The following is an 18831-nucleotide window of genomic DNA, read 5'->3' as shown; positions in this document are numbered from 1 at the left end:
GTCCCAAACAAATAATACTGAAAAAATTTATCTAATAATTTTTTTTCAATAAATAAAAATTACTTTAAATATTTATTTTTTATTTTTTTACAAAATGTTATTCTCTCTCTGTATATTATGATTATGAATTTTAAATAATAAATTTTAAATTAAAATAATTGTCTGATATAATATAAATATATATTGATTTGAATATAAAATTAAATATTATACAATATAATACATATTTGATTTGATATTTTAGAATATATTTACTAATAGATAAGTAATATTATAACACTATTAACTGCAACCAAAGTTAGGTATTAATATTATTTTTATTAACAAAATTTAAATATCATATTTTATAAAAAAAAAATTAATACATTCTATTACAAAAATTAAAATCAAATTATAAAAGAAATTTGTACATGTAAAGAATTTCGATTAAGTAAAATTACATATACACATATGTTAGAATGTTTTTGTTACATTTTTTACTATGATATTGAACTGGGGTAACAAATCTTAAAAACGTTAAAAAAGCTAACAAAGCGACCCTTAAAAACTACGAGAAAGCAACCTATAGTCGACGACGATCGATCACTTCTTTCGCGGATGGTTTATCGACTTCGGCGTACCCTCGAACAAATCCAAGATGTACATAGCCACGTCATTCTCGGAAAATTTGACATGTTTTTCACCAATGGTATCGTTGACAACCTTAACAAAGTTGCGATATCCGAGGATAAGATCCTTCGATACCAAGATCGTAAGCTCATTGCGAAGTTCCCCGTCGGGGACACACCATCTCGTTTGATTCTTGTATACGTCTTCGAACGCCGCTGCGAATGCGAGGCACCGTTGCTTTAGCATTGCCTTCCCGACTTTATTGGCCTCCGAGAACAGATCAACGATCGAACACCAAGTTTGTTGTTTGTACAACTTCGCGTGTTGACGGTACGCCACTGTGCGTTGTCTGATAAATACATCGCCGAAATACGGGTGAGTTTTCGAGTTCTTGATCTTGTGAACTATGTAGTGTATGTTGTTCATCAAGAAGATATGCTTCAAAGGACCCTCTTTGTAGGAGTTGCTTTTTTTGTGTAAATTCGACTCGAGGGTCGACACGAACGATCGGAGACGAGCCCCGAAATCGTTCGATAAGCCCTCGGAATTCGGAGGTCGGAGGAGGGAGTTAAGGATTTCGTCGTATTCGCCGATGTGTATTATGTAGTTCATAACGTACTTCGTTAGGGGATGAATCCCGCCGTTCTTGTAAGGCTTCGGCAACAACGGTGACGCTATGTGGTTCCCGAAATCCTCGAAAACGACGAAGGCAGCGTCTCTGAGCTTGATCAAAAGCTCGTGGAATTCGACTCTCGAGAACGATCCCGTATCTTCGGGAAATAACGCGTCGACATCCGGCGCAACCGTCGCCAACGCCTCATACATGTCGAGCAAGCAAAAGAGGTGTTCTGGCCGGTGGGGCCCGACGACGACGGCCTCGCCGAAATTCAATAAGCTCCGAAATGGAGCCTTTGACGCCTCTGTCAAAGCGCTTAAACTTGCATTGCTATGGTACTCGTGCTCGTGTTTGTGTTCAGCTAGGATCTGATCGAAGAGGTGTTTCGTGCTGACGAGATAGACGGCCACGATCTTCTTGATCGCGGTGCGCCATAACTTAATCCTCACATTGAGACGCTTCCACTCCATTCGGACAACGTCCTCGACGCTAACTTGCTCGACGTTGAGCGCCGTTAGATACTCGGATAACGTCTCCTGCCAAAACGACGTGAACACTCGGCAGAACTCGCGGCCGTAGCCCGACCGGAACATCGTGTCGGCGATCGATTTGATCTTCGGCACGACGTCGGGATGGATCAAAGTTACGTTCGCGTCTTCATCGGCGTCGGTGCTGCTGCTCTCGTTGTCGTCGTTTGAGATAAAGGATTCGGCGCGCGGCGGCACTCCGCCGCCGCCGTGGCCGAAGCAACGCTTGTTCTCTACGAGGATGTGGACAACCTCGTCCTGCAGCCGCGCCATTGCAGCCTGGAGGACTGTCTGAGCGCCGTCGAAGAGCTCCTTGCTGCGGCTGCCTCTGCTCAACGGCGTCGTTTCGAGGATCGATATTGACCGTCCGATCTCATCAACGGCGTGGAGGTACTGAGAGGCGGTGAGGGGGTAGGATTCCCAGATCCTGGGATGGGCGGAATGGACGGCCAGGATTGTCTCCTGGGCGGCGGCGATCCGAGATTCGATCTCCCGGAGATTCCGAACCTCGGCGGCGCTGAGGTTCACCAGTTGCGAGAGACGAGTGTTCAAATCCGACACGAGCTTCCGTACGTCGTCGGAGAAGTTGTTGGTGGCTTCGACCGCCATGAGAAGATGGTACGCGGCGGCGATCACGTGCTCCTCGCCGTCCATGGCGCCGGCGCCGGCGGCCACTGTTGGTTCCAAAAATCGTCGCGACAAACAAATCAAATCAAATCAAATCAAACAGCCCTAATTATATCCCTCTTCTTACAAACTCGTAATCACGAAATAATTTGGGGGAAAAATGAATTGATTTCTCAAAACCCTAGAATTCCTCACTGAACCCTCTTCATCTCAAATCAAGCAACAAAACAGACTCCTCATCCGCAAAACGAGATGCAAATTTGAAAATCGAATTAAGACCACAGATGAAGAGACGATATGAAAAGCAACGAAAACTGGAACTGCAGTATGAAAAATAATTTGTGGGTGATCCGATGATAAGAATTGAAATGAAATTAACCTGGAGGGCAGTGCAGTAATGTACGGAAGTGGAATTAGAGCAAATAAAGTCTGGGGGCGTGCGTTGAAGAAGACGAAGAAACGCGGTTTCATGGAAGAAGGGTTCGTCAAATGAGGAGAAGCAGAGCGGGGACAAGGAAAGTGACAGTAGAAGATTGAGACACAGACAGCGATGGCTGTGGAACACTGTACGTTCACTGTGATAATAATATGACCCCATTCCTTGAACTGATTTTTGAATCCTTCTTCTTCCTTTGGTAGCTTGTTTGATTGTCTCTCCCCATCTCCAACCCAGAGTCATCGATGCTGTCGCCCGCCATTTTTAAGCGTTATTAACGATCAATTTTGGTGTTGCACAATGATCAGTTTTTTTTTTTTTAACAAAAAAATAAAATTAAAAATTTAATTTTAACTTTTAAATTTTGTTCTTTATTTATCTGGATTTAAAAATATATATATTTTTTAAATTATAAAAATAAAAAATTATTTGAAATAATAGAAAAAAAATTGAATATTTGAAGAATAATAGTGAAAAATAGAATTATAGTTGAAGTAAGATTACCTTAACAACTGCATATTTAAAATTAAAATTGGATAAATATGGTTGATGAGTTGGAAATGGACTTAGGGATGGTCGGGTCGCGTCCAGCCGGATCCGAGACCTAATCTGAATACTCATTGTTGATTTTAGTGGAATCCGAGATCCGATCCGAATACTCATTGTTGATTTAAGACGTGAATTAGATCTGATTATATCCGGATCAGATCATATCCGTAACCAATTCGAACAATATTTGACAAGATTTGATAGACCTGATTGTTTTTTACTATTCTTAAATTTAACTGAAAATTACATCCGAACTCCGACCGATATATATATTTTAAAATTTATGTATTTTGTTCAAAATATTATAAAAATTAAAAATTAAAAATTAAACTAAAAATATTTTTTTAATATAATTTATATTATTAATATATATTAATCATATTTGGGTTCAGACAGAGTCTATCTTTGGAGCACACTATATCCAACCCAGCCCCGGATTTCATACCATAATAATTAAACTCAACTCCAAATAAATAAGTCGGATTGGAGTCGAATATTGAATATTCCCGGACCATTTTCATCCTTAGATTTGTCTCATGTATTTTTAATATTATATTTATTTATAAATATATACGGATTTATTTTATATATAAAAAAATCATTTCATTATGTCATTTATTTTTCAAAATATTTTTAATTTATATTATAATGAACTAATAAAATATTATATTTATTAAAATACTTGGTTCCACTCAAATGAGTATATATCTCATAGATGGGAATATAAAATACTTGTTCATCTTATCAAATAGTATATCTTTATATATTATTACATACTTTGTATTATTTTTAGTAGTCTTTTCCGTCATGCAAATGTGTGTTTATTTGATCGGACACGGTTTTAATAAAAATAAGTAATAATTGTTATTTTTTTCTTTTTAGTAAAAAAATATACAAAAATGTAATAATTTTTACTTAAAAAAATAATGAGAATATTTTTCAATGACAATCTAAAAAGGAAAATGAACATAAATTTGAATAACGGAGGAAAATATTACATATGATTCAAACGAAAAAAATATGATTTCATAATTTTTGTGTCCGGACATATCTACATCATTTTCATAAATGAAGGGAGTGCATTGTTTTCTTTAAAAGAAAGTATGTCTGAACCATTGTGATCAATGAAAAATCGAAACAAATACAAAATCGTTAAAAAAAAATATGAATTAGTATTCAAATGTTTGATTTGCTTATTAATTCTTTATTTTTTATATTTTTTTAAAAGATATAATATTAATTATAAATATAAAAAAATAGTTTAAAATAATAGTATATAAAATAGAATATTTGAAGAATATTGAAATAAAAAATAAAGTTGTGAGTTGACTAAAAATACTCTGGAATTAAAATTGTATAAACGAAATTGATGGGTTGAAAATGAGCTAAGTAAGAAAAATTTGTTTGTTCCTCTTACATAGGACAATAATTTCATAAATCTCACACATTATACTCATCCGTCCAATTTCTATTGTCCTAAAATATATTTGCACGGTTTTTTAGGTGATTGTCTTTTTATTATGAATTGACAAATTTACCCTTAATTGAATGATATATATTAAAAATAATAAATGAACGAAGAATAAAAATGTAAAATTTGTGTTTAAAAAAAAAGGAAATAGGACAATAGTTGTTAGACATCTCAAATAGAAAAGTAAGACGTGGACGGAGGAAGTATTATATTTTATATTTCTGTTTGTTTTGTATTTTAATTATATTTTAAATTTTATAATTTATATATTTAAATTTTTATTATATTAATAAATTATCTTAATTTTAATTTATTTTTATTATATTATAATTAATTATTTTTAATTATTCTCTTTTTAGATTTTCGTATATATAGTAATTGCGACGTATTATTAGAGACAAGGAAAATATATACACAAATACATCAATCCTAAATAATATTATTAATAGTGTTGGTCATTTTACACGTGTATATTTATTTTTGGATTAATATTATTTTATTTTATATATTATACTATTAAAATTCTTATCTAAATAAAAAATTAATAGAAAACAAATATAGGGCAAATTAGGGTTGGGCTTAAACAAATGTGGAGGCCCATTAAGCAATATTTATCCTATAAATCTGCACAGCGTCGCAAATTAGGGTTTTGGAAGGAAAACTCAGAATCGCAGATCAAGTGCTCCTATCCGCCGTCGACCATGGTAATGGCTCGTTTGATTTGCATTCGAATTCAGTATTTGCTCATTTTTGTGCGTTTATTCTGTATGAATTGGTAGATTATGTGTTTATTCATCTGGACTGGATTAATGAATCGGATCGGTGGAATTTAGTTGGACTGATTAGTGTTTGTATGCCGGCTTCCGATAAATTGGTTATACAAGTGTTGGAGAATGTTGGCATGAATGTGTCGTGGTAGCGATGATTTTCGGAGGATAAGGAAAATCGCTTTCAAACGCGTTCATTGACCGAAGTTGTTGATTTATCAGCTTTTATGAGCGATTGGAGCTCATCTTGAATTTAGGAATTTTTATGCTCGAGTGGATGATGATGAATCAGGTTTACTGGATATGATGATTTGCCGATTGGAGTGTTTAATTTATAAGCCGTTAATGTTTTTCGAACTTTTGGAATAGTTAATGCATTAGTTTGCTTATTGATGATACTGATAAAGGAATATTAAATATTTGTTGAGATGAATGATGTGTGTGATAATTCCCAATTTTGTGATGATTGATTTTGATATATTTATACTGCTTTAATATTTGTAGGTGAACGTTCCGAAGACAAAGAAGACATACTGCAAATCTAAGGAGTGCAAAAAGCACACCTTACACAAAGTCACCCAATATAAGAAGGGAAAGGACAGCTTGGCTGCCCAGGGGAAGCGTCGTTATGATCGCAAGCAGTCGGGATATGGTGGCCAGACCAAACCCGTGTTTCACAAGAAGGTAAAACACCAGTCTTGTTTGCGTTATATGAATGTATTGTTGCAATGAAAATATGAAATACTATGTGTGTGTGTGTTTGGTTGATTTAAGTAGTAACAATAATATCCTTAAAACACATTTGATTTAAAATACCTGTGTTTCACAAGAAGGTAAAATACCGGTCTTGCTTGCTTTACCTGAGTGTATTGTGGGAATGAAATAGTGTGTATGCTTGTTTGATTTTTGGTTGATTTAAGTAATATCTATCAACATATTTGTTTTAAAATAATGTGTATTAAAGACCGACTAGATGCATAAGCAATGATTTGTTTTAGAGTGTATAGGTTCTTCTAAAGTCTGGATTAGTTTATAAGTGGCTGAGTTCAATGGAGCTATTATTGATTACTTCTTGAATTATTTATATATACGTGAGAAAGTGAAGGTATTGTGGTTTGTTTAATTGTATTTTTGGATGTTTTTGGTGTTTCTGGATATAAATTCCTAGCACTCCTTTTGTTTGGCAAAAATGTAATTTGTTTGGCCAGCCATGGAGACTAAGAAGTGATAGTAATTTAGGGTGTTTTTCTTTAGGGGTGTTTTGATTTGAATAGTAAAATTTTGAATTTAAATAGTTATTTTTTGATGTGATATAACTATGAATTGATGTGATGTTTGGAATGAAAATTTCATTTTTAATGTAATATAAAAAATAAAAAATTAGTATTTGATTTGATATTTTTAAGCGGAAAATGTTTGTGAATAGAAGAAAAGAAAACAAATCATCCAAGCAAACACACCATTAATGTAAAAGTAAAAATTGTCTAGGGGTACTCTGGGAAATTCAATAGGGAATGTTTTTAATTGATAACTTCTGATGTAAAGAGAGTGATGAAATTGTTATTATGTGGTTAAAGTAGGGTTGAAATTTAAATGGATAGAAAAATGGTTGCTATTTATGTTACAAGCTCAAATTTGACCGACACACTTAACTATAAAGTAGGTATAAATTTGACGGACGGAGACAGTAGAAAATAATGGTTGCACATATTGTATTGTATAAATTTTAGGTGTTTAAAATGATGGTTTAAGTTGGAGATCCTATTTTGTCCTTTCACTAAAGTTTTTTACTTGCTTTATAGTGTTCTTGTTTGGACCCAAACCCGATCATCGTTTTTCTACAGCAGCATACCCCTATATGTGTTTGTTATTATTTTTATCCTATTTTATTATTACATAAAAATTTTCTACATGTTAACAATCTAGACTTCTAGTCACTTGTTTTACATAAATTCTATAAAGCTCTATTTCAACATCTAGGCCAAGACCACAAAGAAGATCGTGCTAAGGCTGCAATGCCAGGCTTGCAAGCATGTTTCGCAGCACCCAATCAAGGTTGGTGTTTCGTCATCCCTTTTTCCCCTTTTACATTGCAAAATCAATTCAACTCATCCCGTCTCGACTACATGGATCAAAATGGCTGTTTTACTATTGGTTTGCAGAGGTGCAAGCATTTTGAGATCGGTGGCGACAAGAAGGGCAAAGGAACTTCCCTTTTCTAAATCTGTGTCGTGTTTTGGAATTGGAAGCGCTCCTACTACTGTTATTGTTATTGTTGGGATTTATCTGAACCTTCTGTTTCCTTTGCTGTTTTAGCTCAATATTTAGATGATTATCGACTTCAATTTTATTTAGTTTTGCTTCATTTTGTCGTCAGCTGTGAGTTCAAGCAGTCGATCGGGCTGTTTTCGGTTGCGCTGAACCCGAGCCTGATATAGTAGTTGCAATTTTGAGTAAATTTATGGCGACTTGCTAGAGCTGTTATATGACCCGACCTACTTGAAATTTCTTACTTGTTAAGACTGTTTCTTTCGTTGAGTTTGAGAAAAATTAGTTTGAGTTTGATATTAAAATAATGATTAATGGGATATTTTGTGAAAAAAAAAAGTGTAATTTTTTTGAAAAAATACTGACTCCATTTGGAAAAATTTGGTTAAAGAAAATGTTATTATTTTTCATTCATGTCTGTTCAAAAATAAAGTTATAATTTTCTAATTTAGTAATTGTATTACCTACTTAATATAATAAAGAGGTAATTGTATAATAATAATGAAAAAGTAGAAATAGTTTTATGTTGAAATGGTTATTTATGAAAAATGAAACTATTGTTTTTGAACGGACAAATAATGAATGTAGTATTTAAAAAAAAAAGAAGCTTACTACAATGATGTGTTAAAAAAATTATTTGAATGAAAATAATTTTCAAATATTCGATTAAATATTTATAATTTTAACAATATTATTAGATTTTCAATTCAAAATTAGAGACAAGTCGAGACTGAATTATATATTTAAGGTCGGATCAATTATTTGAATATCAAATCATATATATGAGTCATGTACCGGACCCATACTTGATTAATATATCAATAATATTTCATTTATATATAAGAAAAAATAATAATTTTAAAAATATAATTATATATATATTTTTAAGTTTGTTTTCTTTAATATTATTTAATTATAATATTTTTAATAAAATACATAAAATTTGATACATGACTCGCACTCGAATCATTGTCATTCATATTCAAAATCTAAATTGTTTTTGTTATATTTGATTAGTTTCGGAAATTTGTATTAAAAATCTTCAAAATAATATTAAGATAAGTTGATAAAAAAAAATACATGGATCTAATTATTTGGAAAAATATAAGTATACACTATATTTTAAATTACCATATATATATAAATATATTTTATTACTATATATTTACAGATATTAAATTAAGTATTAAAAGCAAATATTTGTATTTAATATATATTCAAAGTGAATCCAACGCCTATATTAAATAATAAAATTTCAAATCAAATAAATTTATTTAATCAATTTACAACCGTAACGTAAAAAATATAAATTGACTCGATGCACTTAACGAAACCCAAAAAACTTGTAGCTTACAATTTTCTTAACCTAAGGGGTCGATATGTAATTATGAAAATATTTGGCGCCACTAGAAAAAAAAAAAAAAAGCCCCGGCGCCAAACATTTATCTTGAAAATCGAACTGAAAATTCCCGCGTAAATTCTGCAAGCAGTTCCAATATTTACCGCGGAATCAATCTTCCCCAGCCATTCTTGAAGTACACAACGAGCTCCCGATTCACCCATTCAAGTGCCTTCATCAATCTCTCTGCAGTTTCTGGATCCAGGTTTTGTGTTTTCGCTTCCACAAATGGCCGGAGCAGTTACCGAAGATGCGATTTCCGCTATTTTTGCAAATCCATGCCCCGGCTCTTCTTCTGGTCTGCCGGATATCGTCGTGCAAGTCCTCGATCTCAAGCTCGCCGGCTCCAAATACATGTAAGTTATGGTTCGATTAGATTATTTCTTATTGATATAAGATTCGGTTTACGAGACTTTGATTTTGGTTCTGCATTTGTGTTTGTGTTTGTGTTTGTTACTGGTGGCTTGAGAGCGATTGTTGCTAAGATTCGTTTATTCGTTGGATCTGAAACGATTGATGAAATTTTTGGATGATTTTTAGTGTAAATCGATTTCGTTAGCTGGAGGCAATTTTGCTCTGGATTTTCCAGATTCGTTATTAGTTTTTGGAATTTTTTTTTTCAGGTTCGTGGCTAACGACGGGAAGATGAAGGTGAAGGCTCTGTTGCAATCTGCCTTGTCATCTGAAGTGATCTCCGGCGCCATTCAGAATTTGGGGCTCATTCGTATTCTCGATTATACTCTCAACGATATACCAACGAAGAATGAGAAGTAAGCTCTTGAATTGCACATAAATTTGTTGCATACATACATATATACACATATATATATATATATTGAAATGATCGAAACGCACCTGATTTGTTACAGGTTCCTGATTGTGTCAAAGTGTGAGGCTGTGTGTCCGCCATTGGAGGCAGAGTACAAAGCTGAGGTGAAACCTGAGGAAATTAGGGATGAATTGAAGCCAAAGCAGGAAATCGATATTGATGGAGATTTAAAGAGCGTTCCAGCGATTGTGCTGAAGCCAAAGCAAGAGTTTGTTGCCAAATCTGCTGCACAAATAGTTCATGAGCAACAAAGAAAGTAATCTTCTATACTCTAACCTTTTTCTTCATTCTAGTCTTGATAATGGCGACTTGCGAAAATTTTGAGTATCAACATGTGAAAGAGTTTGTAAAAACTTAAAAAAAAAAAACAACCAAAAGATCCATTCTAGGAGGAGGATAAAATTGTGGTCATATAAGAAATATGAATTGTTCTTGATCTTGTGTACATTAGTGGATTTGGATCATTAGAACATGTTGATTTATGGGATTTGTTGGTTCTTGCGTATGTTTGATTATAGTTTGGCTCCTGCTGCTCGAATGGCAATGACTCGGAGGATTCAGCCACTGGTTTCTTTAAACCCTTACCTTGGAAACTGGACGATAAAGGTTCGGGTGACAGGGAAAGGTAATATGAGGACTTACAGGAATGCTAGAGGTGAAGGCTGTGTGTTCAATGTAGAGTTGACGGACGAAGAAGTGAGTGAAAATCTAATTTCTTGTGAGACGCTGCTAGCATTTTAACATCTTATGTTCTGATTACTTTGTTTCGGCAATGTTGTTTAGGGCACACAAATTCAGGCTACAATGTTCAACGAGGCTGCGAGGAAATTCTTTGACAAGTTTCAGACTGGAAAGGTCTATTACATATCGAAGGGGACTCTGAAAGTGGCGAACAAGCAGTTTAAAACGGTGCAGAATGACTACGAAATGACGTTAAATGAGAATTCTGAAGTTGAGGAAGCCAGCAATGAGGCGACTTTTATTCCACAAACGAAGTTCAAGTTTGTCCCGATTGATGAACTTGGTCCTTTCGTCAACCGAAGGGAGCTTGTTGGTAAGAAATTCGTCGTTATGTATATTAAAAATGTTCTTAACTAGTGTCGATGTATTGTTTTCCGAAGCCAATGTTTATGCTTTGCTATTACAGATGTTGTCGGCGTAGTTGTGACCGTGTCTCCTACAATGAGCATTAGAAGGAAAAGCGACAACGAGACTATCCCAAAGCGCGACATTACCATTACTGATGAGACGTACGTTCACAAATTTTTCATCATTTATGTTGTTTGCATTGTAACAACCCTTTTGCTATTGTCGATTTTCAGGAAGAAAACTGTTGTGGTTTCCCTGTGGAACGACCTCGCCGCAGGCGTAGGCCAAGAACTGCTCGACATTGCAGATAAATCCCCTGTGGTTGCGATCAAATCACTTAAAGTCGGTGACTTTCAAGGTGAGGAAATTAAAGTGTTACTCCACAAGAAATGAGATCAGATTTTTCCATTGATGGCAGCTGAATGATTTGCACATGCTCGATTCAGGTGTGTCGTTATCCACGATTAGTAAAAGCGTTGTTGCCGTCAACCCGGACATACAAGAGGCGAAGAAGTTAAGAGCTTGGTAAGAACAATTTCCCCAGAACATAAATCATTCCTGTGCCATTTCTGCAGTCATTAAATCCTTACTGTTATAATCGAACCACAGGTACGACTCCGAAGGTAAGAACATTTCCTTGGACGCTGTTGGCTCCGGATTAAGCCCTTCGACAAATGGTGGAGCTCGATCTATGTACTCCGACAGAGTCAATCTAGCTGATATCACCAGCAATCCATCTTTGGGAGAAGACAAGGTATAATCTGTTATATTTATCGACTCGAATGTGGAAATTGCGGGCGCATTTTTACTTTGGATGGCTCACTTTGATTGTTTTCTACGACGACGCTTTTTTTTGCATTTTCAGCCGGTGTTTTTCAACATCAAGGCGTATGTTAGCTACATTAAATCCGATCAAGCGATGTGGTACCGAGCCTGCAAGACCTGCAACAAGAAGGTGACTGAAGCTGTTGATGCCGGCTATTGGTGCGAAGGGTGCCAGAAGAACGAGCAAGATTGCAACCTCAGGTCTGTAAATTTCCATACAATCCCCGACTTTATATATATACATCAAATTAAACAAATAAAGCTAACCAAATTGGTTTTTCAATTCCTCCATTTACAGGTACATAATGGTTGTTAAAGTCTCGGATGCAACTGGCGAGGCGTACTTCTCTGTCTTCAACGAACAAGCCGAGAAGATCATCGGATGCACAGCAGACGAGCTCAACGAGCTAAGATCTCAGGTCATATCCAATATACAAACAATCTAATACGAGTTTCATTTTTTGGTCATTTTCGTCGATGGCCATCAATGCTCACAAACTTCTTTTTTTACTCGCAGGACGGCGAGAGTTCTTACCAAATGAAGCTGAAAGAAGCGATGTGGAGAGCTCAGCTTTTGCGGGTAAGCGTTACGCCGCACGAATACAATAACGAGAAGAGGCAGAGGATAACTGTTAGAAGTGTTGCAGCAGTAGATTATGCAGCTGAATCTAAGTATTTGCTCGAACAAATTTCCAACAAAATCAAGATTGTGTCTCATTAAATAGGTAGAGTTTTTAATCCATCCTTGTTATGCTTTTGAACCACAATTTTTCCGTATCTTTTGGTGATCTCTCGGTAATTTCTCTCAAAAGTTACATTTGCGATCCTACATCAAAGCATTGTGTTATTACCGAATGCACCTTTCGACAACGTTTGTAGATAATTTGTTCGATTATATATGTACCTTTCGCTACATGGAATGTTTTTACACTACAACGATGTGTCAATCGATCAAGCGCGATATTATTTTGCCATCCTTAGAATTGAGACAATGTACTTTTCATACAGAAGCTTTGAAGAGTACACTATCTGTATTAAGCGAAGATCGCAGCTGTCCAAGCTCGATCAAGGCATTCCTGATTGCCGGGGACAAGTTTTTATCCTCGCACGCATTGTAATAGCATCCTCGACTTTTAGTAACCGCAGCTAGTTTTCCCAAATCGAACGGCTGTTTCATAGATTCGCCTCGTTGTCCAAAAGCCAGAGACTGTATCTGCAGAAACATATACAACATTAGTCCTGTGATCGATCGAACAATTTGAGACAACATTGACGACAACAAACAACCTCGCGTGAGTCAAAGCTACATATGTTCATTGCCGGACACTCAGAAATCCGAGAGAGCCATTCCCGTTGCTCCGAACTGTGATATGATTATTTCAGCCTCTCAGTGTTGAAAAATCGGTTAATCAATTAATCGATCGAATTTAATTTTAAATTAAATTCATAATTTTCAAAATTAATTATTCGATGAATTGAAATGCATATAAATAGTACGGTGGTTATTAATAGTGTGGTTAAGTATATACATGCAGGTAAGCCATTGGAAATGCCATTAAAAAGCCCTTTCCACCCCTCCATTTGATAAACCAACAAGAAGAGTTCTCTCTTCTTCTCTTTACTCTTTTTTTATAGTATTTTCCGATGATTTTCCAGTTAATAGTTTCAGTTAAAATTTAAAATGTATAATCATATTTTAAAAAAAAGAAAAATAGAAACAAATTATGAATAGGTTATTAAAGTTTAAATATATTTAATAGTTGTGGGCGTGAAATTATTGTTATAATTGCCTAGTATAATTATAATAGAAATTAGGGATGGCAACTTGGCAAGGGTGTGTATGGTTGCTATCCTCACAATTTTTTCTTTTTTTTTCCTTTTATTATTATTATTATTATTATTATTTTCGTAAATTGGATATAACATATTGTATTAATAATACAAAATTATTTTTTTTAAAAAAAATTGTTGACTTTTTGGTAAGTGAATGAAATGTATATATTATATATGGTATGTTAATATATGTATTTTTTTAATAATATTTATAGAGAATAAAAGATTTTGAGTGGATAGAGAAAATATTATTATCCAAAAAATTATATTATTTACTATTCAATCATAACAATAATTCATAAAATTATACTCTTTCGTTCTCATATCCATTTTTCCATTTTAATCTGTTCATAACAAAGTATCAATTTACAAATATATTAGACCAATGCAATTACCTTTATATTTAGTCTTCTACTTTATTTCTACTATATCCCAATATAATACTAATATTTCTAAAACTACGTGCAAAAAACAAATATATACTTAGTTCCGAAACAGAGGGAGTAGTATTATTTATGTCACAAAATATTATATTTACTTTTTAAAAAATTCATCTTTTCTAAATAATACTTCGATAATTCAACATCTTTATAATAATACAATTCAATAATTTATTTTTTAAAAAATATAATAGATAAAGACATATTCAAAAAAAAAAAGCTTCAAAAATATCTATATATATATATTTTGAAAAACATAAGATCGAGTTTAAGAAAACAGTAATAAAAATACTATCTCGTCCCATGTAAATTGTCTAAGTTATGTTTAGTAAGAAATTAAAAAATATATTAGTAAAAATAATTATAATATAATAATAATAATTATAGATTAAGGTTAAAATAACTAAATAGTTTAATTAAAATTTTAAAAATTAAAAATTATAGATTATAAATTTTAAAACGTGAGAGTGTATAACATTATTTATTAAGTTAGTAGGAGTCCTAGTACATAGAAATGAGAATAAAAAATTAAAATATTATCTTTTTTTTGTTTGGTTGAAATATAGAATTCAGATGTCATTATCTAGTTTCATTTATCTCTTGCACACGGGGAAATTCAGAAAGTGTATGTTGTATTCATTTATTTTTATCTTTTTGATTGATTTTTTATGATTTAATTTGTGTTTATTTTATTATTTTCTATACTAGTATTTAATTTTTATGATTTTTATATTATTCAAATAGCATAAAATATCGGATCTAAATTAATAATTAAAAATATAACTAAAAAATACAATAATATTTTTCATATCCAATTTATCATTTTTAGTGATCGATTTAGTTTTTTTCAAAAAATATATGTATTTTTATATTTTCTAAACATAATTATCTATTTTATCAAAAAAAATAATCAATTCTATTCTCTGTACTAAACACACAGTTAATATACTTTTGTCTGTGGAGTCTAATACTAGAAATTTTAAAAATATACTATTTTTTATTCGTAATTTTTATTCCCCTCCTTTGTAGACGATGAGAGATACCTGAAAATTGACCTTCTACAATTAGTTTATTTATTTATTATTTAATTTTTATAAATTTCTTTGAAAATATGTATATTCTAATTCCATAAAAATTACATCTAAATTATTATTCAAATAAAAATTCTAATATAATTCATCAATTTTTTTCCTAGTTGATTCTTTCTTTTATTTTTGGCTCCCAATATATTGTTCCTTCTATATCGATTCATTTAAGTAGTTGTACTTATATATATTGTTCAATCCCCACACATTAGGTCGGATTCTATTTTTATTTTTCTTAATTCTTCTATATGTTGTAAAGGGTGCAGTAAAAGTAAAACAAAAATATTTAGAATAAATACCATACATACATGATTAAAATTGAAAAAGTACAATCATCATTCCAATATCAAATTAACAAACCTGCCAACTATTCTTACATGATAATAATAATGAAATTATAATTGAATGCAACGACACTAGTATCAATCAAAGCTTAATTGAATGGATCCGTATCCTAATTCCTCACGTTCTTCTTTAATCTGCTTTGCCCAACTTTCAATCGACTCACCACAGTCCATAAGGTAGATCAATCTAAGCTTGGGAATGTCAGCAAAGTCGAGAGGGTCAGGTAATTCTTCTAATTCGATACCCCAAAGCTTGAGTTCCTCAAGGCTTGGAAAGCTACCTTCCTCTGTTTTCCAATACTTCAAATTAACATAAATAACATCCAATCTTTTCAGTCGAACAAATTCCCCTTCAGTTACATTCCACTCAAGCCCTTGAACACCATCCTCTCCAATTACAAGAATTTCCAAATTGGGTAATGAACCAATGCTCACTATCTCACTCCACCGAATATTAGAGTTATCTATTTTCAACTTTCTCAGAGAATGTGGGAAAGAAATGTCTTTAATGGAAACCATCGTTCCAGAAAGATCAAGTGACTCAAGCCTACACAAATGGACAAGATTGCTAAGGCTATAGTATGACCCCTCCTCCACATCTTGTGAAAAATAGACTATTTTAAGTTTCTTTACATTTGGAATCCTATTGTAAATCTCTTCACTACACCTAAAATCTTTCACATGGAATAGACTTTGTAAGTTTTCCAAAGTACAACAAGATTGGGATTTTGGAGGTGGCTCAGGTAAAACAATATTCCCACTAATATTTATATGCCTAAGTTGGGTCATCGTCCAAAACATAGATGGTAGAGTAAATGTTGTACCCCGTCCACTTATGACTATAGTTTGTAGGTTCCAAAGAAATTTTCTTTGGTAGCATAAGACTCTTTTCCACGAGCCCTCCTGTATAATAAGGAATGGAAAGATACCTGAATTGCACAAGATGCACAATTGACTCCACCAAATTGTTGTTTAACATATACGAAGCTTGCGAGGACAACAATTCCCGTAAGAGCTCACCATCCTCATTTCGGAACGAGCACAAAAACACAGCGGAGGTACTTGACAACTTTTCAACAAGGGTAAAGTTCTCCTTGCGGGCTTCCTTCAGCGACAAGTCTCGTACCAGATCATGGACACCACAATACTTTGCTTTACCTGAAACCCCTCTCTTGCGAACTATGATAAGGTTTCTATCAATAAGGTGGTCCAAGTACTCACTTGCAACGTCTTCCAAAATCTTACCGTTTATGGGTTTTAGAAATCCCTCCGCAACCCAAAACTTGATGAGTTCAGAGACTTTGATATCCTCATCCTCTCGAAAACGTGACATGTATAGGAAGCACGGCTTCAAACGAATCGGCAAGCAACTGTAACTCATACGCAATATCTTAAAGCAATGTTCCTCATTTTCCCAAGTTACAATTGCATATAGATTCTCAGCAACTTGCTCCCAGCTGTCCAATGTCTTTTCCGACCTTCTCAAAACTCCACCAATTACGGCTATTGCCAGTGGAAGACCTCGACAACCTTTGGCAATTTTCTTTCCTATTTTCTCCAATTCAACTGGGCAAACTTCTTCTGGGAAGACTATATCATGCAACATATCCCAACTCTTGTCTTTTTTTAACAATTTCATTGCATAGGGAATGTCCGAGCCGAAATCAGCTGCAACACCAACCAGCCTCGTGGTCAACAAAACCCGACTTCCATTGCCATTGTCGGGAAGGAACCTTCTTAACACATTCCATGCTTCAATATTCCACACATCATCCAATACGATCAAGTACCTCCTCCCAAACAATCTCTTGTATACCAATTCTCCTATCTCTTCCTCACTTTTTTCTCCTATCCCACTTTCTGAAAGCTCTAAGAGAATTTCCCGCAGAGTGTATGTTTGAGAGATGGTAATCCAAACGCGAATGTCAAAGTGCTCAACAACCCAATCATTATTATAAACATTAAGAGCGAGAGTAGTCTTACCAATCCCACCCATCCCCACAATTGGGATGGTTTCCAGCTTGGATCCGCTGCCAGTGAGTTTGTCCCTGATTTGAACCAAAGCATCGTCCAGCCCCACCATAGGATTCTTCGCAGTTGGAGCTGCTTGTCTTGAATGAGCAGCAGCAACAATAGGAGGATTGAAGGATTTGTGATCCACAGCGACAATTTCATCTCTTACTTCCAACGCCCTTTCTTGCAGCACATCCATTTTTTGTATAATTGCTTGAATGTCTCTGGCGTAGGACGGCAGATCTAATTCCCCTAAATTAATGTATGGGCGAAGAACCTGGACCGACACAAAGTATTTGATGATACCCTGAGCAGCACGAGAGGCGTCCATGATTTGTGTCGCCAATGCGTCTGCAGCTTCTGATTTGCCGTGAAAGTCTTCGAGAAAAGCCATAAAGTAAGAGAGGCGATCGCGAAGCAACTGAATCTGCAGCTCGTCCAGACAATTATTCCAACCGCCCGAGGGACGTTGGATGTCGTGAAGAAGTTGGAGAAGGGAAAGGACAGCCGCGTAAGACGATGCCATGGATGAGGTGGATCGATCGATGGAGTAGCAGTATGAATGATGTTAAGGTAGAGAGTGAGAATGAGAAAGAGATTAAGGAAGGAGCGAGTCGTCTTCCAAGTCCACTCTCACTGATTATGATCAGCTTTATCGAATAATAATTTTGAATTAATAATTCCAAAGTGGCACAATTAGATTCCTCTTCACTTTACTAATTAAATTCGAAATTAGATTTTATTCCATTCCCTCTATCTATAAAATATTTTCATTTTGAAATATTTTATAATTAGCAACTAATTAAAAATTATAATTTAATAAAAATAATTATAAATTAAGATTAAGACTATAAATATTTTAATTAAAATAAAAAATAAAAAATTATAAAATTTAAAATATGATTAAAATATATAATTATATTTCCAAATTAAAAATATAATTTAATAGTCAAGGCTTATTGACTTTCATTTGCTTGATGCGCTTTTTTGGAATGCAGAATAGATATTTCTACGTACTAAAAAGTACTTAATAAGTTTTTATCCTCTCACTCTCACGGACACATTGTGATAACATCGTCGATTTTTAGTATCCGCTGCCAGTTT

The 18831-nt window shown here is 33.9% G+C and overlaps 3 protein-coding genes and 1 pseudogene across 3 annotated transcripts; 2 read left to right on the top strand and 2 right to left on the bottom strand.

Annotated features, from left to right (window-relative positions):
- Positions 1–403: 403 nt before the first annotated feature.
- Positions 404–3059, bottom strand: LOC127241107 (exocyst complex component EXO70E2-like). The gene is made up of 2 exons (XM_051260007.1): positions 2759–3059; positions 404–2426 (listed from the first exon to the last, which is right to left on the bottom strand). The coding sequence occupies exon 2, from the start codon at positions 2404–2406 to the stop codon at positions 583–585; it is 1824 nt and encodes a 607-aa protein (XP_051115964.1). The 5' UTR covers positions 2407–2426; positions 2759–3059; the 3' UTR covers positions 404–582.
- A 2359-nt stretch (positions 3060–5418) lies between these two features.
- Positions 5419–8122, top strand: LOC127241117 (60S ribosomal protein L44-like). Its single transcript, XM_051260020.1, has 4 exons — positions 5419–5539; positions 6107–6286; positions 7583–7657; positions 7765–8122. Exons 1-4 carry the CDS (start codon positions 5423–5425, stop codon positions 7822–7824), a joined length of 432 nt encoding a protein of 143 aa, XP_051115977.1. The 5' UTR covers positions 5419–5422; the 3' UTR covers positions 7825–8122.
- A 1291-nt stretch (positions 8123–9413) lies between these two features.
- LOC127241010 (replication protein A 70 kDa DNA-binding subunit B) lies at positions 9414–12978 on the top strand. The gene is made up of 12 exons (XM_051259883.1): positions 9414–9625; positions 9893–10039; positions 10139–10354; positions 10617–10794; positions 10882–11152; positions 11246–11348; positions 11421–11545; positions 11634–11712; positions 11797–11941; positions 12053–12213; positions 12311–12431; positions 12530–12978. Exons 1-12 carry the CDS (start codon positions 9498–9500, stop codon positions 12731–12733), a joined length of 1878 nt encoding a protein of 625 aa, XP_051115840.1. The 5' UTR covers positions 9414–9497; the 3' UTR covers positions 12734–12978.
- Positions 12979–15636: 2658 nt separating this feature from the next.
- LOC127240930 (putative late blight resistance protein homolog R1B-16) lies at positions 15637–18345 on the bottom strand (annotated as a pseudogene).
- Between the last annotated feature and the right edge of the window lie 486 nt (positions 18346–18831).

This window comes from Andrographis paniculata, unplaced genomic scaffold (genome assembly GCF_009805555.1).
Source record: "Andrographis paniculata isolate CXL003 unplaced genomic scaffold, ASM980555v1 Contig80END, whole genome shotgun sequence".
NCBI lineage: Eukaryota > Viridiplantae > Streptophyta > Magnoliopsida > Lamiales > Acanthaceae > Andrographis > Andrographis paniculata.
Note: the sequence above shows the minus strand (reverse complement) of the source record. Positions and strands in the feature narration are given on the sequence as shown.